This window comes from Trachurus japonicus, chromosome 12 (assembly GCF_045865225.1).
Source record: "Trachurus japonicus isolate A0001 chromosome 12, Traja_1.0".
Taxonomy (NCBI): domain Eukaryota; kingdom Metazoa; phylum Chordata; class Actinopteri; order Carangiformes; family Carangidae; genus Trachurus; species Trachurus japonicus.
Window position 1 is genome coordinate 25,181,063 of NC_140918.1, and position 23,990 is coordinate 25,205,052.

The 23,990-nt window shown below is 45.5% G+C and overlaps 1 protein-coding gene across 2 annotated transcripts; it reads left to right on the top strand.

Moving 5' to 3' along the window:
- The first annotated feature begins 824 nt into the window (after window positions 1–824).
- c6.2 (complement component 6, duplicate 2) lies at window positions 825–22,416 on the top strand. Of its 2 annotated transcripts, none has more exons than XM_085793947.1 (18): window positions 825–928; window positions 1,449–1,623; window positions 1,823–1,979; window positions 2,370–2,514; window positions 2,621–2,762; window positions 3,303–3,450; window positions 4,124–4,348; window positions 4,447–4,690; window positions 5,088–5,210; window positions 5,337–5,503; window positions 5,597–5,822; window positions 6,156–6,324; window positions 7,033–7,144; window positions 7,795–7,927; window positions 8,053–8,247; window positions 19,591–19,675; window positions 20,205–20,449; window positions 21,669–22,416. In XM_085793947.1, exons 2-18 carry the CDS (start codon window positions 1,478–1,480, stop codon window positions 21,848–21,850), a joined length of 2,844 nt encoding a protein of 947 aa, XP_085650073.1. In that variant the 5' UTR covers window positions 825–928; window positions 1,449–1,477; the 3' UTR covers window positions 21,851–22,416. The 2 variants fall into 2 exon arrangements, with proteins under 2 accessions (XP_085650073.1, XP_085650074.1); XM_085793948.1 differs by having other exon boundaries at window positions 857–928; window positions 1,454–1,623.
- Window positions 22,417–23,990: the final 1,574 nt, after the last annotated feature.

Consider the following 23,990-nt stretch of genomic DNA (forward strand, 5'->3'; position numbering starts at 1 on the left):
ATGAATTCCTTGTTTCTAATATGTGGTCAATGGTCAGTTTTCTCTGCCTGGTTTTTCCATATGTTGACCCTCTGAGACCATTTGACCCGATCTGGAAGGACACTTCTCTGGTACAGTTAAAACATGTCTGTGAGAGAATGTTTGTTTGGTCCCTGTTTCCCATCATTTTGACAGACTGATGATAGGAAGAGTAACAAAGTGTCCATTACTCTGCATGCCTGTGCTACAAACTTTTTTAGTGGTTGGTGGATGATGCTGGACCTGCAGGCCTTGTCTGCTATGTGGGGATGGTTGGTAACCACTCATCTAGACTTGAATATTAGATATTTGTTGTATTTATATATTTATTTGAATCACAAATTTGTACTAGTTTTTAAATCCTCAGTCTTGCCATGTTTTGAAACAAAGAGATTTATGAGACATCAAACCGATGAATAGAACTTTAGACACCCGGAAACTTAGCAAATTGACAGCTTTTAAACATTTAAACAGTTAGGCTGGATTCACTCCTGCTGTTTCACCATGGACCTGAAAGTGTGCAGACCGTGTTTACTGCCAGATTGCACAAATACTTGGACAGCTGGAGAAGCTGTCAAGTCTCAAACACACCACATCTGGTTTATGTTTCTGTACCCAGGAAAGTCCAGAGCGCTTTTTACTTCCCGTAACAATGGGCGATAAGAGGGTTATGTAAGAATATGATTTATTACTATGTGCTGTTATTATTGTTATTAATGACTTAAAGCCTTTTTTTTAATACAGATTGGGAAATGCAAGTCCAAACTAGAAACTATGGGGGAGGTTTTATACTCCTGCACAAACACAGACACAAACCTCAGGGTCAGATTCAACTCTGCCTCACTGTGCAGGCTCAGCAGCCCAAAGACACCAACACAGCTATCTGCTGCAGAAGACCTCGGTACCTGTGGTGAGTCAGATTGAGCTATTTATTTTTTATGTTAAAGCAAATGTGGAAAATTTGATTTTAAACCACAAATGATGCATGCTTAGTTTCATGCTATTTTATTATTTTTTCTTCGCTCTTCTTCGTTTGCCTTTTTCTTATTAATTAATGCCCTTTTGTGCCTCATGTAAACAAATCAGTCCTCAATCTGTTTATGAAATGTGTGACATAAAGAGGAACTCCTACAAAATCAATTTAACATCTTTAAGAACTGTTTTAATAGGAGGATATCTGAACGCTGCACTGCAATGAATAGAACGGTGCAGTAATGGTAGTTATAGGTTTGGGTTAATATCATGTTGACATGATGGGGTTTTTCAGGATGTTCCTGTGTGAGAATTAGTGTTGTTGCTATTTTGTGTGTGCTTTTTTAATGTTGTTTCATTATCTAATTCTTGTGAAATGATCAGTATGAAAAATATCCTAAACAGATTTCAAAATCTAAAAACAAAACTGATATAGAAGAACAGCTGCTGTCTCTCAGAGTAGGTCAGTCCAGTCTGGGCTCTCCTGATGGCTCCTTCCAGCCAGCTGCTCCTGCTGCTGCAGCTCCTCAGCTGCATATCAGCTGGTCTGGCCTGTTTTTGTCAGCGCTACTCCTGGGGTCCCTGGTCTGCCTGCAGCAGGACCTGTAACGGTGGTCAACAAATGAGATCGAGGTGAGACATAGCACACAAACAGTACAGCACAGGGCAGACACAGGTGAGATACACAGCACAGTGACACAGCACTGACAAACCACCGCAATTAAACCTTAAAATCAACAGCAAGCAACTGTTGTGAAATACAAACCTCATACAGATGTTGCCAGCTGCTCTATGTGAAAGGGATTTTCTCTCTCTCTCTTTTTTTTGACAGGATCTTTGAACGGGATAATTATTACTGGATAAGCAGCTGCAACGAGCTGTGCAGTAAATTTGACAGGAGAGCCTGTAATCAGCAAGTCTGTCCAATCAACTGCTTGCTGACAGAGTTTGGGCCGTGGTCTGACTGCTCACCCTGTGCCAAGAAACAGGCAAGAAACAAAAGATACTAACAAATTCCTTCTCTCTGTCTTTCTGTCTGAGTCTCAGTTCTGTGCTACAAACTAATTTTCTGATGGAACTGTAAGATAAGTCTCATTGATAGACCTAGTGCTGAGGCAGCTCCAGGGGAAATCCCAGCAAATACAAACTGTGTTTAACCTGTCGAGAAAATACAGTATCTTTCCTCGGGATTAAATAATCGGAGCATTAAGGTCCACTTTCTTCATTTCATAGCTTTCGATCCTACGTAATGTCATTGTCCTCACTGAGTGTGAATAAAGCGTTATTCATAGTTTGGTGGTTTCATTTGTCAGCAATGGAGGATGGACATCAGTTTTATTGATTGATAACATTGTCTCCCTATCATGCTGTTGCTATAGTATCGAACCAGGGGCGTCCAGAGGCCAAACCAGTTTGGTGGGTCGCCCTGCAGCCCAGAACTGACAGATGAGAGGCCCTGTATCCCCGCCAAAGAATGCATAATGCCACCCGTCAAGTGCAAAGACAAATTCAAATGTGATAATGGTAAGCAGTTTTCTTTTCTTTTCTCTTTTTTTTAAACACATACTATATACATATACAGTTGCATAAATACACACACACACATCTGAAACCACTGTCTCTGCTGCAGGACGCTGCCTTGACTCGGCGCTAAGATGCAACGGACAAAATGACTGTCTGGATAACTCTGATGAGAGGGGCTGCCCCGACATTCAAAGTGTGTGTCCGACAGACAGGAGGCCGGCCCCTGGGTCTGACCTGCCGGGCAATGGGTAAGCTACCAGGTGTACAACTTTAGTTTGACTGCGCACTGGCTCACATTTCTTAATGGTGTGGTCATAAATTATATTCTCCTCTGGCAAGTGATCTAATATCATGTTGATCCTCTTAGAAATGAAGTTCATTTTCAGAATGATTCACACTTTTATAGGGATTATGATGTTCTTCTAGCTCTGAATGCTTGTGTATTACTGCTAAGCAGCCTGCCTGGTATACTTTTGATCCCAAAATTGATCATTGAAAACAATAATAATCAGATGACAAATATCCACCATTGAGGATCCACATGCTAAATAAAATAAATATTCATCATTAAGCACTTCTAAATCAAGATCTCACACTTGACCAGTACAACAGTTTTAAAGTTAACAGTTAAAGTAACAGCAAATCAATTGCTGCTGCCAATACGTCCGTTGCTGCAGTTAACCGTTGTGCAACTTGATTTTGCATATCAGTGATCATATAACATTTGATCAGTTGTTGTTATTTGGCTGTGATGTGCAACAAATTTTCCTTTTTTATTCTCTCTGAAGGTTCGATGCCCTGTCAGGGGAGCAGAGGGCAGCTGTGCTGGACAACACATTCATGGGAGGAGACTGCACTATCATAAGACCTCGGGACCTTCCGCACATTATAATATACTTTCGAGTCCCTTACAACTTTCACAGCTTTTCCATTAAGGTGGTGTTACTATTTTGAATATTCGATTATACAGTCTCTAACCAGAGATGGGCACTCTCTGGTGACCAAAGTCACAAATGCAGAGACTTCAGACTTTACTTGAGACTTGAGGTCAAAGACTTGAGACAAGAGTTCAAAGACTTGTGACACTTGACTTGAGACTTGAGCCCAAAGACTTGAGACACTTGACTTGAGACTTCAGGTCAAAGACTGGAGACACAAGGTCAAAGAATTGAGACAAGAGGTCAAAGACTTGTGACACTTTACTTGAGACTTGAGCCCAAAGACTTGAGACACTTGACTTGAGACTTGAGCCCAAGTTGAGACACTTGACTTGAGACTCAAGGTCAAAGACTTGTGACACTTTACTTGAGATTTGAGACACTTGACTTGAGACTTGACTTGAGACTTGAGATCAAAGACTTGAGACTTGGGGTCACAATCTTGTGCCCATCTCTGTCTCTAACCCAACAGAAATCAGCTGTCAGGACTGACATGTCCGGATAAAAGAAAGTAGTGAATTGTAAATTGTTAAAAAAGAATCATTGTTTGCTGTTGGGCATTACTATGGGCATCTATGGTTAGAGATATCATCCTACTCTTAAATCTATAATAATTCAATTTGCAAAAAATGCGTGTAAATCTTGGTTGACACATGTATTTGTGGTTGTAGGTTGGAGCAGTAGATGACTTCAACATTCAGCCCCGTGTTGTAGAAACACACTCTGTCACCCTGAAGCCGAGCAGGTCAAAACATGGCAGACCATCTGAGAAACTGCCATATGATACTCCTACTCTGGGAGACATCCTTGCCAGGATGTTCACCATTTACTTAGGTGGTGTTTCTAGCAGTGGGTCTCAGTCTTACAAGGATATGTTTGAAGCTTCAAAGTCATTGGTGAGTCACTCATAAGCACATTCATATTGGTGGGGATGAATTCTCCAGTTGCTCACCTTAGTACTGTTCTGTTTTTGTTTTGTTTTTCACCTCTGCAGGACTCCAAGTTTTTCCGGGTACACCAGGTCCTGCCTGTGTCCACATTCAGGATCAAGGAACCAGGGGATCTTGTCCTATCTCTGCCTTTCCTCCAGTTTCTTCACGCTCTTCCTCTTGATTACAACTACGCTCTCTACAGGGAAATCTTCCAGCGCTTTGGGACACATTACTACAGCTCAGGGACACTGGGGGGCCACTATGACATGTTGTACCAGTATGACCGACAGGAGCTCATCAGTTCAGGTACAATAGCACCGCCAAGTGGGCAAAGTTCAGAATGACATCAACTGCAGTGATACTTTTGGTGGCAACCTCAGACTGTTTATGGTTTCATAACACTACCTCAGTGTTAAAGTAGTGATTCCTTCTTACATACTCTAGTGCCCAGAATTAAAACATTCTCGCTGGTGTTTAAACCATCATCATAAATCCTCATCATAAGTTCATGATTATGAAAGTCACAGTTGAATGTCAGTAGCATGTTATGAGAATGAGGGTCAGTTGAACATTTCGGCCCTTGTTCTGGTTGCCATGTCAAATGATACTGAAGGGACCTCAACATGCTGAAAGAGGAAAATGTACTGTAGTTTAATTGTAATATTTAAATCATTTGTTTAACTTCAGTGTTGCTCTCTGACAGGTGAAACAGAGGAGCACACCAGCGGCTGCCTAAACAAAGACAGTACCTTTACCGTCATCCTCTACACTCAACAAAAAAGTGTAAACCGATGCACGGACACCAAGATCACCCAGACGTATCGAGGTTACTAATAAAAAAAAATCTCCCAACTTAATTCCTGTTCATGATTTACTGATGGTGTAGAAAATTATAAGAGTATCTCTTTTTTTTTTAATCACCATGGTCTCTTCCGCCTCTTGCCTTTTAAAGGCTCGTACATTCAGGCATCAAAAAAGACTTTCTCTAAGGTGAGAGGAGGAGGAGCCATGCAGGCGGAAGCTCTGTCCATCCAGAGGCACGAAACTGCTCCAAACAAAGAAGCCTACAAGAACTGGGCCAAGACTGTCATTGAAAACCCAGTTGTGGTTGAAAACAAGGTGCGATTTTAAGTCACCCTGAAGGAAATTAAAAAAAAAAAAAAGATACATGCTAAGCTAACATTGTGTCTGTGTGTGTGCGTCTTTTTCCAGGTGCTGCCTCTCATAGACCTGGTTCGGGGAATACCCTGTGCTGCCACAAAGAGGAGAAACCTGATGAAGGCCCTCAGGCAATACCTGGAGGAATTTGATCCCTGCAAGTGTAACCCATGTCCCAACAACGGCAGGCCTATTCTCTCTGGCACAGAGTGCAAGTGTGTTTGCCCTACTGGCACATTTGGCACCAACTGTGAGATACGAGCTTCTGACTACACTTCAGGTACATTGAATCTAGATCTTTATCAACCAATGGCCACACCTGTGACATTCCCACATGTGTGAATCTGCTGTTAATTTTTCTAGTCTCCATAAGATGAAGCTTTATAATGAATAATTGAATGAACATATTATTAAATTCATTAATCTTGTTGATGGTCTCCAGTTGGTGAACCTTTTGATTTCAATGACCCAATAACTCATCATATTATAGGACATTCAACTTGAGCCGTGAGGGCTGCTTTACAGGTCTTCAGACTTTGACCTTTGATCATAAAACTCACTAGGTTTGGTTATGTTCACACTGGAAATGTGGTCCTGTGTCTAATTTCCACAGAGGCAGTGGATGGTTACTGGAGCTGCTGGGGGCCATGGAGCAGCTGTGGGGCCTCCATGAAGAGACAGCGGACAAGGCAGTGTAATAACCCTTACCAAATCAGTGGAGGCCAACCATGCGATGGTCCTTCCACGGAGGTGGAGCCATGTCACATCTCCATTTTTGAGGAGTAGGCTGCACTCTTTTATTAAAAAAAAAAAATCAACTTTTAACTCCTGATTAGTTCCTGAACTTTACCAAACCAGCAGCCTAACTTACCCTGTGGAGAAAAGAAGGATTCTCATGTTTTGCTGTTGCAGAGCTAGCAATAGCATTAACAGCTGTTTATTTACAAGTCTATGAGAGATGTGGTGAGTCCAGGATCAAACTTAATTTCTTTACTCACCAAGAGCTGTCTCCAGTGAAAGAAAACAAATTCTTGACACTAGCCACCTATAGCTCCAACTGAAGTATTATCACTTCCCCATAGTGTCTGCTGGGCCTGAGGACGTAGTGCTACAACAACAGCTTGTCCCGTAAATGTTTGATGACCAAAGTTACACCGTTACTGAGAGCTGGGAATGCATTTGAATGGTTGTATTATACTGTATGTGTATGCGTTTAAAATACATTCATGTGCACTTCTTGCTCTGTGCTTTAAGCTTTAGAATTTGCAAAGCACTGAAGTGCAAGTTCTCAAGGTTGAAGAAGCAATTTCTACCTCCTGCAAGTGGGAAGAAACCATGTTTTGCCACTTTTTTTTACTTAGTGAAGCATACTTACATTATTGAGTGCATATGAATGTACTACTGCTCCTTTGTCCTTACAAATTTAAATATTCAGTATTCTAGCTCTTATTTAGTGTGTTTAATATTGTTGTTAATGTTTTCTTGTATAGACAGGATACGTGTGAGAATGATGATGACGTCACCATAGGCTGGATCGACGAGCTGCCTCCTGGTGTGCAGGGCTGTCTGAGGCCACAGAGGCCGGCCAACAGCTTCCTCAGGGTAAACACACAATGACCTGCAAGTAGTGGTTGAAATGTGGAAGACACAGCAAAACTGATGTTATTATAAGTGTAACTTACATATTATAAATTATTTGTCAATTAAAAAAGTTAAAAATATGTATTATAATATGCTAAATTAAATTCAGCATTAATATCATACACGATACACTAGGCTACACATATACAGTATGTACATATACTGGAATACAAAAAATGAGAAAAAAAAAGAACTTTAAAAACTGTAAGCAATAATTATGTACAAATACAAGTAATACATTATAAATAAAAATAAATGCAAATGTAAATGCATTTTTTAAAATATATAATTGACAAATTCATGTTTTATACATTTTATATTTTATGTTATTCATTTACTTATATGACTGCCTGTCATATTCCATCTAACGTTTTATTTATCAAATTATGTTGTTAGGTTTATTTCTGATTGGAACTGAGACAATTACCAAGCAGGTAGGACCTAAGAAAAGACACTACAAGTACAATAGGGAAATGAAGGATTCAAAGTTTTCTGGAGCTCAGCTAAAACTAGAGAGTGAATGAGATGTTATCTTGCGAAAAGGATCATGCCCAGGCAGATTTAGAGAATGTCTAACTTGTCTTCTTCATATGAATCCCCTCCTCTGACAGAAATCAAAGCAGTATTATAACTTAGGTGAGGATGAGGAGTTCCAGTGCTTCACTGGATTTCACATGGAGGGATTTCAGTACATCAACTGTCTTCCTGATGGATCCTGGAGTCAGCCAGCTGGAAAATGCACCAGTAAGTTTTGTTTTCTCATTAGACCACTGAACAATGATGAATGATGAAACCGTTAAGATTAAATTGAACATCTCTGTACCTTATATACATATATGTTCATTTAAGGCTTAAATCTGTACCTTTAGGAAACATCTGTCTTCCCCCTGAGCTCCCTGCTGGGGTTACGATGTTGCCTGTCAAAGAAGAGTACAGTGTGGGGGACACAGTGCGTTTGAACTGTAACGGCGTGGGCCAATGGCTGACACCACACAGCACCTTCACGTGCAGTGACAGCCTGGCCTGGGAGCCTGCACTACTCACTGACCTGCGCTGCACTAGAGGTACTGGAAAGACAGCACTAAAATAGTATTAATAAACAGTTGATGAAGCTAACTCAATTTAACACCATTTAACTATTGCAAGCATTAAAGAAGATGTTACTCACTCAAAAGAATGGAAAACAGGATATGATGATGTTTCAGTTTGTTTCATGGATTCATTTGAGGCAGATTGCAGTCTAGTCATCAGTTTACATGGATCTGTTATATCTCACACAGGCTTCGCCCTCTACTGGACTCTATGGGTATATCTCTCCTCCAATCGCGTACGCGCGATGGCCCACTGAAATTTGCATGTACGTAGCCGGCCAGTATGGCGTGCCTACCTTTCCCGCCCTTTAGCTATATAAGCAGATGCACCGCCAGCTGCCCTCATTCCTTTTACTTTCAGCGTCGGCGAGTGCCCACTGTCACACTAGCTCCAAGGATGGAGTCGCCGCTTCAGGAACAACGCCTCTGCCGGCCTGCCTTAACGGCATCATCGCCCCGGCAGACCCACATCTTCTCTGCTTCGAGTGTCTCGGGAGGAAACGCGCCACCGCCGGGCTGGAGCAGCGACGGCAGAAGGAGGACGCTCCAGCGTACACCACCTCCACGCCGCCTGATGAAGCATCACCGCCCAGACCCGCCTCAGCCTCTGCTGCAGACTCGCCGCCACTACGAGACGAGGAGGATGAACTCTCCCTCTCCGACAGCTCGACGGTGTTTGGCGCCGCTTCTATCAAGCTCGACTTCCCGTAAGTCATGATGACTGCAGCGGAGTGTGTCGGGCTTCCCCTGCCCCCCCCACTGCCCCCGAAGCCGGTGAGCCGCCTCCGCGTGTGCAGGGCGAGACGGAGACTGTGTTCCCCGGTGTGCCCCCGCTCGAAGACGCTCTGGCTGCGCTCATTATCCCGCACTCGGCTGGTCAGGACACAGAAAGCCACTACCACCGCTGCCGCAGGATAATAATAATAATAATAATAATACATTTTATTTGGAGGCGCCTTTCAGGTCACCCAAGGTCACCTTACAAAAAAGGAGTGATAAAAGATCATAGTGTGGGGGCTAGGTTGTGGAGAGCTTTGTAGGTGAGGAGAAGATTTTTGTAGTGGATGTGGTATTGAACCGGGAGCCAGTGGAGTTGGATGAGAACAGGGGTGATGTGGTCAGATGATTTAGTGCGGGTGATGATCCGGGCAGCTGAGTTCTGGATGATCTGCAGTCTGTTGATGAGTTTGGTGGGGAGTCCGGTGAGGAGGGCGTTGCAGTAGTCTATGCGAGATGTGACAAATGAGTGAACCAGGATTTCAGTGCTGGATTGGGTCAGTGATGGGCGGAGTCTGGAGATGTTGCGGAGGTGGAAGAATGCGGTCCGGGTGATGTTTTGAATATGGGGTGCAAATGAGAGGGTGTTGTCCAGTATGACGCCGAGGCTCTTGACTTGGTGGGAGAAGGGTACAGGGAATCCGTCGATGATGATGGGTGTGGCTGGGGTGTGTTGTGATTTGGCGAGGGTGGATTTGGAGCCGATGAGCAGGGCCTCGGTCTTGTTGCCGTTAAGCTTTAAAAAGTTCCTGCTCATCCAGCTCCGGATGTCTTCCAGGCAGGTGATGAGGGAGGTGGGAGGGATGGCAGCGGTGGGTTTGGTGGAGATGTAGACCTGTGTGTCGTCAGCGTAACAATGAAAATGGACCCCATGGTGACGGAGGAGTGTGCCCAGCGGGAGGAGGTAGATGGTGAACAGGAGTGGACCCAAGACTGACCCCTGGGGGACACCCAGTGAAACACCCGAACACCCAGACTTGTGGTGGCTTAGTTGAACAAATTGTTGACGGTCGGTGAGGTAGGAAGTGAACCAGGACAGTGCAGCACCAGTGATCCCAATGCCAGCCAGGCGGTCCAGGAGCAGAGGGTGGGAGATGGTGTCGAATGCTGCGCTGAGGTCGAGGAGGATGAGAATGGTGAGTAGTCCGGAGTCAGCTGCACGGAGGAGGTCGTTGGTGATTTTGACTAGGGCTGTTTCAGTGCTGTGTTTAGGACGGAAGCCGGATTGGAAGGGTTCGTGGAGATTGTTTGTGTCAAGGTGGGACTGTAATTGTGCGGCAACCACCCTTTCAAGGGTTTTGGAAATGAAGGGGAGGTTGGAGATGGGCCGGTAGTGGTTGAGGTCAGCTGGGTCAGCACTGGGTTTTTTCAGGATTGGTGTGATGGCAGCCAGTTTGAGAGAGGGGGGTACAGTACCAGTAATGAGGGAGGAGTTAATTATGTTGGTGATCATGGGGGAAATGGATGGCAGACATGCTTTGACAAGAGAGGTGGGAAGAGGGTCCAGTTGACAGGTGGTGGTTTTGGCCTTGCGGATGAGTTCTGAGACGGTCTGTTCTGTTACTGGGGTGAAGTCAGAGAGGGAGCTGATGAGAGGTTGGCCAGTGATCATCCAGGGTGGGTCGTCAGAGGGAGTGTGAGATGTGGCCAGTTGTTGGTGAATGTTGTTGATCTTGGAGCTGAAGAAGTCCAGGAAGGCAGTGCACTGATTGGTGGAAATGTCTGGAGGGAGGGTTTTAGGAGGCTGAAGTAAGTGGCTGACTGTTGAGAAAAGGATTCTGCTGTTACCTGTACCGGTGTTGATGAGGTTGGAGTAGTATGAGGATTTGGCAGTGGTGAGGGAGTTCTTGTAGTGATGGAGGTGGTCCGAGTACATCTGGCGGTGTACAGTGAGTCCAGTCTTTTTGTAGAGTCGCTCCAGTCGACGGCCAGTGGCTTTGAGCTGGCGGAGCTCAGGGGTGAACCAGGGAGCAGTGTGGGTGAATGAGACTGAGCGGGTTTTCAGGGGGGCCAGGGTGGTGAGGGAGGAGGAGAGGCAGTTGTTGTAGTGAGTCACCAGGTCAGTCAGGGAGGATGCTGAGGGGGGGCTGGGGTAGGAGCTGATCAGGGTGGAGAGATCGGTGGTGTTGACATGTTTGATGTTTCTGAAGGAGATGGTCCGTTGTTCCTTGGCTTTGTGTAGTTGGGTGTAAATGTCAAAAAGTACAGCTTTGTGGTCGGAAATGGGGAAATCAATGATGTCGAGGTTACTGGGAGTGATGTCAGTGCAGCAGATTAAGTCCAGTATGTGACCTTTGTTATGGGTTGGGAGGTTGACATGTTGTGTGATGCCAAGACAGTCCAGGAGTGATGTGAAGTTGTTAGCAAATGTACAGGATGGGTTGTCAATGTGGATGTTGAAATCACCAAGGAGGATAATAGTCCAGTACAATAGTACATCATTTCTATGAGGTGTCTAGAACAACATACTAAAAGTCCTAAGAAATCCTAGTTGGGGAAATATGTTTAATTTGCATCATTATTTACTGTATAAAGTCTATGGTGCTGACAACAATACACCCCAATGGGGCTATTTTTTCCCTTTACTCCTATCACAATGAAACTTAACACAATGAAAGTATCCATGAAATGTAACATTTTTTGTATTACAAGTTTCTTTGAAAATGAATTTGAATATGCAAATGAACCTCACACTAATCAAATATGCCCAAAATACACCCGAATCGGCTTCTTTTTTTCCTTTACTCCTACCACAATGAAACTTTACACAATGAAAATAGACATTAAAAGTAACATATTTTGTATTACAAGTTTCTTGGAAAATGAATTTGAATATGCAAATGAGCAATACACTAATGGAATATGCCCAAAATACACCCGAATAGGCTTATTTTCTTCCTTTACTCCTACCACAATCACACTTCACACAATAAAAGTATACATGAAAAGTAACATTTCTGTATTTGAAGTTTCTTGGAAAATTTATTTTAAATATGTAAATGAGCTCAACACTAATTGACTTATGGTCAAGAAGCCATAAAGCCACAAGCAGCAACAGGGGCCAAATAACTAACACATTCATGTCCATTCAATAAGTTAACCTATGCACTGAGTGCTGTCACTTGCCACACTTGACTTATTCATACACACATGTCACTTGCCTATAGACCTATATTGACCTTAAGAATTAATTGCACAGTCTTGTCTCCAGTTGCTTTCTAAATTCTTTTTTTTATTATTAGCGAACAAGCCTTACCTAACGACTTTCCTCCCAGTTTGCAGAGAACATCAGAAGAAAGTCAGAATTCATCAAAGTCATTTCAACGACTGTGTGTGATGTTATATTAAATATTAAGCGTATAGCGTTAGTTCTGGCAGGCCATGACGTCAAGCTCTAATCAGCACAGCGTAACTGTCTTCACCTGTGCAGGTCAGCTGATGGCTCAGCTGACTCCCCTATTGGGGAACTGTATTCAGGGCGCGCTGTTTAAACTGCTGTAGCCCGACGTCACCTCCCTTGCTGCTGCTGCTTCCTCTGCCGGCTTTTTTGCAACCCACCTCCGCCCCAGCTCCTCCTGTCATTATATCTTGTTGGTTGCTCTGCTCTGTCTGGGTTTTCTTTGCTGCTGCGCTCCCTGCTTATGCCGTTCATGATGGCTCGTGAAGGGCAGGAAGGTGCTCTTCCTGCCTCAGGCTTTCCACGCAAGCGCGTGGAAGAGCAGGGGGTCCCAGAACAGTACCATACCGCCAAATTAAACTGTGCAAGTAAATAAATATTATTTTGACATAGTGGTCCTGACAGAAATGCTGAACTATGTTCAACAACATATGAGCGGGACTAAGAAGTAAGTTATTCTGCCCCTGTTTTTGCTGCTTGTGGCTTTATGGCTTCTTGACCATAAGTCAATTAGTGTTGAGCTCATTTACATATTTAAAATTAATTTTCCAAGAAACTTGAAATACAGAAATGTTACTTTTCACGTATACTTTTATTGTGTGAGTAAGTTTTATAAGTGTGATTGTGGTAGGAGTAAAGGAAGAAAATAAGCCTATTCGGGTGTATTTTGGGCATATTCCATTAGTGTATTGCTCATTTGCATATTCAAATTCATTTTCCAAGAAACTTGTAATACAAAAAATTTTACTTTTAATGTCTACTTTCATTGTGTAAAGTTTCATTGTGGTAGGAGTAAAGGAAAAAAAGAAGCCTATTCGGGTGTATTTTGGGCATATTTGATTAGTGTAAGGCTCATTTGCATATTAAAATTCATTTTCAAAGAAACTTGTAATACAAAAAATGTTACATTTCATGGATACTTTCATCATGTAAAGTTTCATTGTGATAGGAGTAAAGGGAAAAAATAGCCCCATTGGGGAGTATTGTTGTCAGCACCATAGACTTTATAGAGTAAATAATGATGCAAATTAAACATATTTCCCCAACTAGGATTTCTTAGGACTTTTAGTATGTTGTTCTAGACACCTCATAGAAATGATGTATGGTGAAAAACCTTCTGTGACAATTAGTTCTATTTTGGGGTCCAAAATGAGCTAAATTGCCTGGACTATAACAGTGGGGGACATTGCACATACAGATGTTAATAGTGATGAGAATTCATTGAGGAAAACGGCAGAGGGTTTTGGTGGTCTGTAGATGGTGACAATGATAGTGGGTTTGGGGCCAGTGAGTTTTACAGCTAGACATTCAAAGGAGGAGTGATGGGGGACTGTGACAGCAGTGACTTTGATGTTATCACGGTGGAGGAGAGCGAGGCCACCCCCCCTCCCAGTGGCACGGGGTTTACTAATAAAAGAGAAACCTGATGGGACAGCCTCATTAAGATGGGAGAACTCACTTGGTTGCTGCCAGGTCTCAGTGAGGCAGAGAATGTCTAGGCTCCGGTCAACAATAAAGTCTGCTATCAACAGGGCCTTATTACTGAGGGATCTGGTGTTCAGTAGACAGAGTTTCAGACAGGTGAGTGGAGTGTAAGAGGTTGCTTTGAGCACGGGGGACAGCACACTGTGATTGACAGGACTGACAGGACGGGTTGTGCGAGGAGGGGGGCGGGGCCCAGTGGACCAGAAGGAGCCGATGTTTGTGTTGCTGTTGCGAGTGAACTGAAAGTACCGTCCAGAGCCTCGGTGGATGTATCTTGGTCGTTTCAGGATGTAGTGGTGGGATGCAAGCTGAGGTGGGGGGGTCCTTGAGAAGATCCGGAGACGTAACAACTCCGTTGCCGAGTAACGGAGCGGTAGAGATGCGCTCGTGAGAGCCGAGCAAAGCGCAAACCAGAGGAACAGGTTAAAAATCCACATGATGTGAGGTCGGCGGCGACGTAATCCAGCGCTAGATGATGATCCAGGTGGTGATGGTGAAGCCACAGAGCCAGCACAGCGGAGGCAGAGGAGTGGAGCGTGCCGGTTGTAGCTTCGCTGGAGCCGGGGAAGTCAGTTGGACGGCGGCGGGGGTTAGCAGCAGCCTAGCCGGCCAGCAGGTGAACACTGTCGGGTAGCAGTGTAGCAGGGAGGCGGCGTCCTCCGCGTTGACAGCAATCCGCGGGCGCAGGTAAACGTCCGGGAGAGCTGGCAGGGTGGCAGCGGACCGGTCCGAACTGGCGTGCTTCGTGGGGCACACCGGCGCAGGCTATCCAGCCACAGAGTGCGGAGAGGAGCCACAGAAGTCCCGACAGGTGAGCCCTGTGCCGGAGCTAGCTTCTGGCTAGCGAGTCAGGCAGTAGCAGCAGGCAGGCAGGCAGGCAGGCAGGCAGGCAGGCAGAGACTAAACTGCTGTTTCAGTGTCGCAGAGTGGAAGATCGAGCGGGCCGAATCAAGCAGATGGGTTTGAGGTCCAACATTCATAAAAGACAAAGCTTGATTAATCAATATGAAACGTCAAAATAGCGAAAATAACGAAAACCAGGGGAGGCGCGGCAGCAGCTTGCCAGCGGTCCCTCACACCCGGAAGTTACTATAAGGACACGCTGGAATATTTTGACAAGATATTCCAGCTGGGCAGTACTAGCAGCAGCAGCAAACAACCTAGGTGTGCTGGGCGTAGCAGCGGCGGCTTCACTCCCGCGCGACGCCCCCCCTTCCCCTGACACTATGGAGTATCTTGGCCGGACCATCGGTCAGATGAACAAGACAGGGAGTTGCTACTGCTGCCGGACGAGTGATGTCACTGTCGGCCGCCGCAGCAACGCCCCGCACGGGACCCCAGCGCGTCCCGTCCCGCGGCAGCTCGCAGCACACCCAGGCCGAAGCTGTCCTGGGGCACACAGCGACCAAAGTCGCTCCACAGCTGTCTGCACGTCCTCTCATGTGTTTTTACGAAGCATGGCAGAGCAGCTGTGTACTGACAGACTGGCTGGACAGGACCCTCAGACTAGGATATTCTCTCCAGTTCTGCGGGCTCCCCCCAGCGTTCAGGGGCATACAAGAGATGAATCTATCCTCTCAACAAGAGATAGAGTTCCTCGAGGGGGAAATTCAGGACCTGCTATCAAAACAGGCCGTGTCAATTGTCCCTCCTCACGACAAGGAACGGGGTTTTTACTCCCCATACTTTTTGGTTCCCAAAAAGACAGGGGGCTACAGACCCATCCTGGACCTCCGTGCCCTGAACACGCGTATCGGTCGCAAAACGTTCCGCATGCTAACCACAAGGAGGCTGCTGGAACTCGTCCAACCAGGCGATTGGTTCTCAACCATCGACTTGAAGGACGCTTATTTTCATGTCGAGGTGGCACCAAAACACAGGAAGTTCCTGCGTTTTGCATTCCAGGGAACAGCCTACGAATACAACAGACTGCCATTTGGCTATTCCCTGGCCCCTCGTACGTTCAGCAAATGTGTGGACGCAGCGCTACAGCCGCTGCGCAGCCAGGGGATGAGGGTCTTCTTTTATCTGGACGACCTCATCGTGATGGCCAGGTCCAAACAATGGGCCGTTTTTCACACAGCTCAGTTGATACTTCACCTGACCAAGTTGGGATTTGCCATCAACTGGAAGAAGAGCAACCCCCAACCAAGCCAGCGGGCTGAATACTTGGGGATTGTGCTCGATTCTGTCAGCCTGAGAGCCACTCTGTCGGAGTCCAGACGGATGGCCCTACAGCAAGAGGTTCTCAAGCTGCAACAGGGTCCACGTGTCACAGCCTTGACCGTCATGCAAGCACTGGGGCACATGGCAGCAGCTCACCTGGTGGTTCCACTAGGACTGCTGCACATGCGTCGCCTGCAGAGATGGTTCGCCAGCCTACGCTTATGGTACAGACACACCAACTCCGTCAACCGACGTTCCGTCAACGGATTCCATTCATGTCTATGTGGAGCAGGAGCTCCGGCCGGGCGGGGCAGATGGATACAGCAGGAGGAGTTGACGGCCCCGTCGCCGTATGTGAATTTGCATAAAGTTCGATAGATTGAACTTTATGCAAATGAGGTCCGTCCAACGCAATGCGGCCGGCTCCAGAAACTTCGTTCAAACTATCAAACTAGGCGGTGTTGATCAAATATAAATCCAGATTCTGTTACTGCACTACACATTTCCCGCCTCAAATGTTTTCAGAAACATACTTTAGTGTGTTGTTTAACTGTAAAATGAGATCGTTTGTGACCCGGCCGCCATGTTGGAAACGGCAGAGCGAAACTCAAGCTCGGCACTACGTCACATAAACGTCACCTAGTCCTGCCCACTCGCTGCAGCGCTCGCCGGTCCGTTGTGGCCGGATCCGTCGCCGCCGGAGTTGGTGTGTCTGTACCATTAGACCTCTAGAGGCAGAAGTTTCGGCTGCTGACGGTCCCTCCAACAGTGCAGGGCAACCTGCAGTACTGGGGGTCCCCACGACATTTGTTGACCGGGACACCACTAGGACAGGTGACCTCGTACACGTCGGTGTTCACGGATGCCTCCCTGATGGGGTAGGGAGGCACCTGCCTGGGGAGGGCGATAGGTGGTGTGTGGCCTCCGGGGGAGGACCGTCACATCAACCTCCTCGAGTTACAGGCAGTGTTCCTGGTTCTCCAACACTTCAGTCACCTGTTAAGGGGGAGACACGTGTTGGTGAGGACCGACAATCGCACCACAGTCGCTTACATCAACAGACAGGGCGGTGTACATTCCGCTGCTCTGTTAGCGATGGCAGAGAACCTGTGGTCATGGGCTTCAGAGCACCTACAATCTCTGAGAGCCCTCCACGTTCCAGGAATCGAGAACAGGGGGGCCGACCTCATGTCAAGGGGCGGCCCTCTGGAAGACAAGTGGAGACTGCAACCAGAAGTGGTACAGCAGATCTGGACACGATTCGGGAGGGCAACGGTGGACCTGTTTGCCAACAGGTCGAACACCCACTGCCCCCATTGGTTCTCCCTGAGCCCGCAAGACCATCCACCCTTGGGGGTGGACGCGTTTGCACACGCTCCATGGCCAAGAGGGCTACTTTATGCCTCCCCCCCCCTCCGTCTCATCCCCCAGCTACTGGAGAGAGTGAGAGTGGAGCGGCTGAGGGTCATTTTGGTGGCTCCCGACCGGCGGTCGGCTCCGTGGTACGCGGAGCTGACCACAATGATGGCGGCCCCACCATGGCCCATTCCCCAAATCCAGGGAGCACTGTCACAGGAGGCAGGCGCGATACAGGCACTGCCGATCCTGGGCCAGCCGCTTCAAGCCTGGCCCCTGAAAGGGACAGGCTAATGCGGGCTGGGCTGACTGCGCAGGTGGTGAAAACCGTCCAAGTGGCTAGAGCTGGATCCACCATTGCCTGTTACAGGGCTAAGTGGTTGGGTTTCCAGCATTGGTGCGAAGAGAGGGATGTGGACCCACTGACATGTTCAGTGGGGGACACTCTTTCCTTTCTACAGCTTTTGGTTGATAGAGGGCTGTCTCACTCGACTGTTAAGGTTTACGCTGCAGCCATCTCATCATGCCATGAGGGGTTGGGCGGAGGTCCAGTCTTCGCCCACCCTCTGGTAAAACGGTTCCTGCAGGGGGTCAGAAGGTTACGACCAGTGGCATGCACTTCTGTACCACAGTGGGAATTGCCACTGGTGCTCGAGGCCCTCACAAGGGACCCCTATGAGCCTTTGGAACGCTCCTCCTTAAAGGCGTTGTCGTTCAAGACAGCGTTGCTTCTTGCTCTGACGTCAGCCAAGAGAGTGAGCAAATTGTGTGCCCTGTCAGTCCACCCGAGTTGCTTACTCCTTCGCGGGGACCGCAGTGGTGCCATCCTTAAACCGAACCCCTCCTTTCTTCCTAAGAACATAAGGAGCTCATTTCGGTTCAGAATCATCCAGTTGGAGGCTTCTCACCCTCCCCCTCATGAGGATTCTAGGGAGGCGAAACTGCATCTCCTATGCCCTGTGCGTGCGTTGACATACTATGTCGACCGAACAGCCACTGTCAGGAACACCGACCAGTTGTTTGTGTGTTATGGTGACGGGACGGCTGGCAGAGCCCTGTCCAAGAAACGCTTGGCGAGGTGGCTGTGTGAATGCATCCTCTCAGCCTACAGTCAAGCGGGTCGAGAGCCGCCCACTGTGGTCCGGGCGCACTCCACAAGAAGTGTGGCGACGTCTACGGCCCTGTTCAGTGGTGCGAGTGTTGAGGACATATGTACGGTGGCATCGTGGTCTTCACCCTGCCCGTTCATAAGGTTCTATCTCTTCGATGTATCAGGCTCCTTCTCCAGGTCTGTGCTCACTGTAGGGTCACAGGACATGTGAGAGGAAGGATGTGTCAAGTGTTTTTAATACTTGATCCCCACAGGGTGTCATGCACCTGCATTGGACTGTGCTCTGCTAGGACACTGTCAATGAGGTGTGCAGGAGGTCTAGGGTTGAGACCCCTGCGAGGTTAGACCACAACTTCACCCAGCCTAGCCAGGTGCTGCTAACTGGGATGAAGTTGGACCCGTTATCACTCCATACGGTGGTTAAGATTAATAAAGTGGTGACTGGGTCTTGGTACCTAACCGGTAGCTGGTGTGGTCAGTGGGCGGAGCCTCTCCCGCGGCAGGGAGTACATAAATCTGGCTTTGCCTACTGTACCCATAGAGTCCAGTAGAGGGCGAAGCCTGTGTGAGATATAACGAAGGTTACGATATTGTAACCCTAGTTATATTAACACAGGCGGAGCCCTCTACTTAGGGCCCTGCCGCTCTTTCGCCTTATGCTGAAGTTTTGGTGGAACGAGGGCAGCTGGCGGTGCATCTGCTTATATAGCCCGCTAAAGGGCGGGAAAGGTAGGCACGCCATACTGGCCGGCTACGTACATGCAAATTTCAGTGGGCCATCGCGCGTACGCGATTGGAGGAGAGATATACCCATAGAGTCCAGTAGAGGGCTCCGCCTGTGTTAATATAACTAGGGTTACAATATCGTAACCTTCGATTTTGACTTTCTCCATGTCCTTGGGGAAGCATTATCTCTTCATATAGCTACCCTCAAACAGGAGCAACATTTATATTCCATATGAAAAACACTCAATATATAGGAGAGTCAGAATTGATTTGTTTGCTTACATCTTTTTGTACGTAGGAGAAACTGTTGTTCCAAGTCAGTGTGGTCCAGGACAGAGACTGGAGGGCACTCAGTGTGTCTGTGTCCCGAGAGAGAGCTGCTTGTAAGTCTTTGCGGATTTATTTATCTTATTTTATTGTAGTTTTTCATGTTTGGGTAACACTTTATTTAAGGGGTCCTTGCTCCTGTGTATCTACCTAATTAATTACAGAGTAATTACCTATGTAACCGTATGTAATAACATGTACTTACATTGTAAATACATAGTGTATTTTCGTGTACTTACAGGTCCTTGTTACACTTGTAATAAGAAATGCTTGTGCAAAGAGAGAGGCCACTTTGGCATTTCTTATTACAAGTGTAACAAGGACCTGTAAGTACACCAAAATACACTATGTATTTACAATGTAAGTACATGTTATTACATACGGTTACATAGGTAATTACACTGTAATTAATTAGGTAGATACACAGGAACAAGGACCCCTTAAAATAAAGTGTTACCCATGTTTGTCTCATCTTATGATCATGTGGGCAATCCTTCAACATATATTCTAATATGAAGCACTTTTGGATGAACTAGAATGAAAATAAAATATAAAATTTGTGTGTGTGTGTTTGTGTGTGTGCAGGTCAGAAACAGCAGACGCCTGCGTCCTGAACGTAAACGTCGGTGCCATGGTGTCGATGTCCCTCTGCTCCTACCACACTGGTCGTTGCCATAACGATCCGCTCTTCTTCGTCAGCGAGGGCGTGTGCGATCCGGACGACGAAAAGAAACTGGAGTGGGCAAAGTTCAGAGCCAAGATGTCCACCAAGAGCTCTGTTCAGGTGCCCTGTGGTCCGGACACCTGTTATGACTGGGAGACCTGCAGTGGTGAGTTGAAATGAAACCATTCTTACCTTCATCTTTTTTTTTCTTTTGGCGGTTTATTGCAAAGTATAACCCAGGTTCAAACTAAACAGCTAATAATGCTATGCAGTGTAATATAAAAAGCGTAGTTATGAACTGTATTCAACTATCATCATTTCAGTGACACATCATATGAGGGTGAGGGTTAAGAACAGGATAAAAGTGGATTCATTAAATTTGAGTGTATTTGCTGAGACTAGAGAGATTTCAAATTGGAAAATAAAAACTTAAGTTTTTACAGTTTTTCCTCACTCATGTGAAAACTCTTTTATTTATTTTTTCTGGAAATTATTATTAGCCATCCTAAACCTTGGAGGGGTTCTGATGACAGGAACAATATCCTTCCACGTGAATCCATCCCCAGTGGAACTCGAATCCATCACAAGCAGCTTATTGGCTAATTGGCTGGAAACAAGCCAATAACAATGGACAACAAGCAAGAATAGACTGGTGTTGTACAGTGTCCAAGTAGAGGAGTGGAACTAAAATTAGATAATTATTTAGTAACACTTTATTTGACGACTATCTCTATAACGTATTATAACCATACTTATAATGAGTTATAATGCAGTTTTATAGCACTGTATAACTAGAGTTATAAACACCTATAAATGATCACAATGCTTTATAACAATAATCATAACACACTATAAAACATTTTATCATGACTTACTGTATATAAGGTCAGGTATTATAATACGTTATAATTGTTAGTAACTCGCTGACAATGCCCACATCAATAATGCATTATAAATATAGTTATAATGTGTTATAATTGGCTTATAAATGTGTATAACTATCATTATAAACACTCATAAATTATCATAAGGCACAACACATTATAGAGCATTATAACTCTAATATAATACTTGATCTTATAAGTCATTATAAAATGCTTATGTTGCACTCATGTTAATCTATGAGTTTTTATAACTTTAGTTATAAAATGCTATAACTGCATTATAAGTCATTATAAGTATGGTTATAATGTGTTACCTAGGTGGTTTTATTTTGAATCACTCAAAACTTGTCGATCCAAATTCCTCATTCCTCCACCAGATTCACCCTGTATAAGTGTTGACACTTCATCCGGCATATTTATGAATGAAATCAAGTGTGAATGTTTGAAGACCTCACAATTACACAAACTGATTTCCAAACATGAACTCACATCTCCCCTCAGTACTGAAGACGTGTGTGTGCAAAGCTGCTCGTGCCTGCCCCAGAGACGGACAGAGCATGTCGTGTGTGAGGATGACCAGGACGCAGAGTACTCGCAGTCTGACCGTTTGTTCCATGGCTGCTCTCAAATGTTCCAGCTATGAGTTTGAGATCCTCTACGACGGGCCGTGTCTGTCTAGATGATCTGTGCCGTTACACTCAACCTCTGAATTCATTTAACAGTGGTGTGCCACTACTGGAGAAACACATATGATTTCACTGAAGCTCAACTGCTCTGCAATGCGCTGTGCTTGAACCGCTAGTACACCTTGCACCATGTTACTCTCTTAAGAATTACGCTATGAAAGCAAACTGTAATGGCCAGCAGGTATACCAAAGTCCAAGCACTTGACACTACTAAGTCCCAAAAGCAGGCATGAGACACATTATTAATGATGGGAGATCAGAAAGCTGAGGCACAAAACTTGGTGGTTTAGAATGCACTCACACTATGGGCTGCAGTGCAACTGGTCTACATTCATGAAAAGGTGCTGGATGACATCAAATCACATGACATATTCACTTCTTTTCAAAACATTGCATCATTGGAATGGATATTCATCAGATTTTATATGACTGGATTATTACCAGATCTGCCATGAAATGTGAATGTAGTGAGTCGGTAAATTGTCTAACTGGTCTGTTGACCTGAACTGAGCCGTCTAATTACAGGCACATTTACTATGCTCAATGTTCTTCCCATGTAATAATAATAATTAAAAAACAAACAAACACAACATTGAATTTCTTTTCTTTTCTTCCAGTATGTATCTCACAGCTTTTGCTCTCAAAATCTGAGCATGTAACTACTGTTTGATTTCACCTCTGGATATTTTTTAAACCACACATTTGATACGACCAAGCTATGCTCAGTTACTCAAAATATAATCTGAGTAACAGTGCTTGAATTGAGACAGGAGGACCTACAAGTAGGTCTGTACAAGTAACTGAAATGTGATCAAAACTTCAATATGGACAATTATCCAAATCACTTATAAGAAGCTTAATTGTAGGTTGTTAACATTGAGGGCCCTATTTTCGTGGCGCAATTCAGGGGGGCGCAGCGAGGCGAGCCCTGACGCAGCTGGCGCAGTGGTATTATCGTCCAGTGCAACAAGGTGCGCAGCGGATTCGGTAAATTGGTAGACTGCTGTGCGCCGAGATGGGAGTGGTCGCGCAGCAAGGGGAGGTGTCGACAGATTCACCGTGGCGCAGTGACAATTTGTTGCCGATAGACCGCGCGGAGAGTGCGCCGAAAGCTCGCCAGCTCCAACCTGGTCTAATCTCAGCGCAAGGCGAAGCGCAGCCAGCGCAGTGGCAATTTGACTGCCCAGCACGCAGTGCGCCAACGTCACCAAGACCTCACAGGCAGATTTCCACAGTTCCAGGCACATTTAAATGCAATTAATAATAATAATAATAATAATAATCATCACAATAACCCCTATTTATTGTATCTGAATCAGCACATACACCTATATCTATATAGATTGTCCCGTCACACTGATGACAGATCAAAGGCTTGCGTAATGGAAACTCAGCCTGACTGAATTAACACAGATGAAACCAGGGAGGGACTGAGACAGCCGTGGATGTCCCAAGAGCAGGTGTTGACACTACACACTGTGCCGTTGCAGATGATCAGCTATTTATTTACTTATTGATTTATTAGGGGCCAGCGCCGCATCGTCACGCGACCATAACAAATAAAACTGAAAACAAATAAACTATCATCTCTCACAGCAAACCACAATCAGCCTCGGCATCATAGTGAGCAGATATTCACATCTCCCCTCTCAGGTAAATTCTAAAGAAAAAAGAAAAAGAGAGACGCTCCGTGATGCCTCCTTTACGCACAGCTGTTTATTTATGTTGTGATCTGTGCACACATGTTTAAATATAGGTTACTAAATATGAGTGTCTTTATTAATGGAAAAGGGGTGTGTGTGTTTTGTTTTTTGTTTTTTTTTACTGGGCAACAGCTCTCAATCTGTCAGAGCAAGTGAGACGGGAGGAAACTGATGTTCTGGTCCGGTCCAAGCTGGCAGTGTCCGGTCGCGCGAACAGACCTCACGGGCTGATGATGCAAAAGTAGTCTGGGAGGGAGGAGGTTATGAGGTTTGCTCTGACAGATTGAGAGCTGTTGCCCAGTAAAAAAAACAAAAAAAACAAAACACACACACCCCTTTTCCATTAATAAAGACACTCATATTTAGTAACCTATATTTAAACACGTGTGCACAGATCACAACATAAACAAACAGCTGTGCGTAAAGGAGGCATC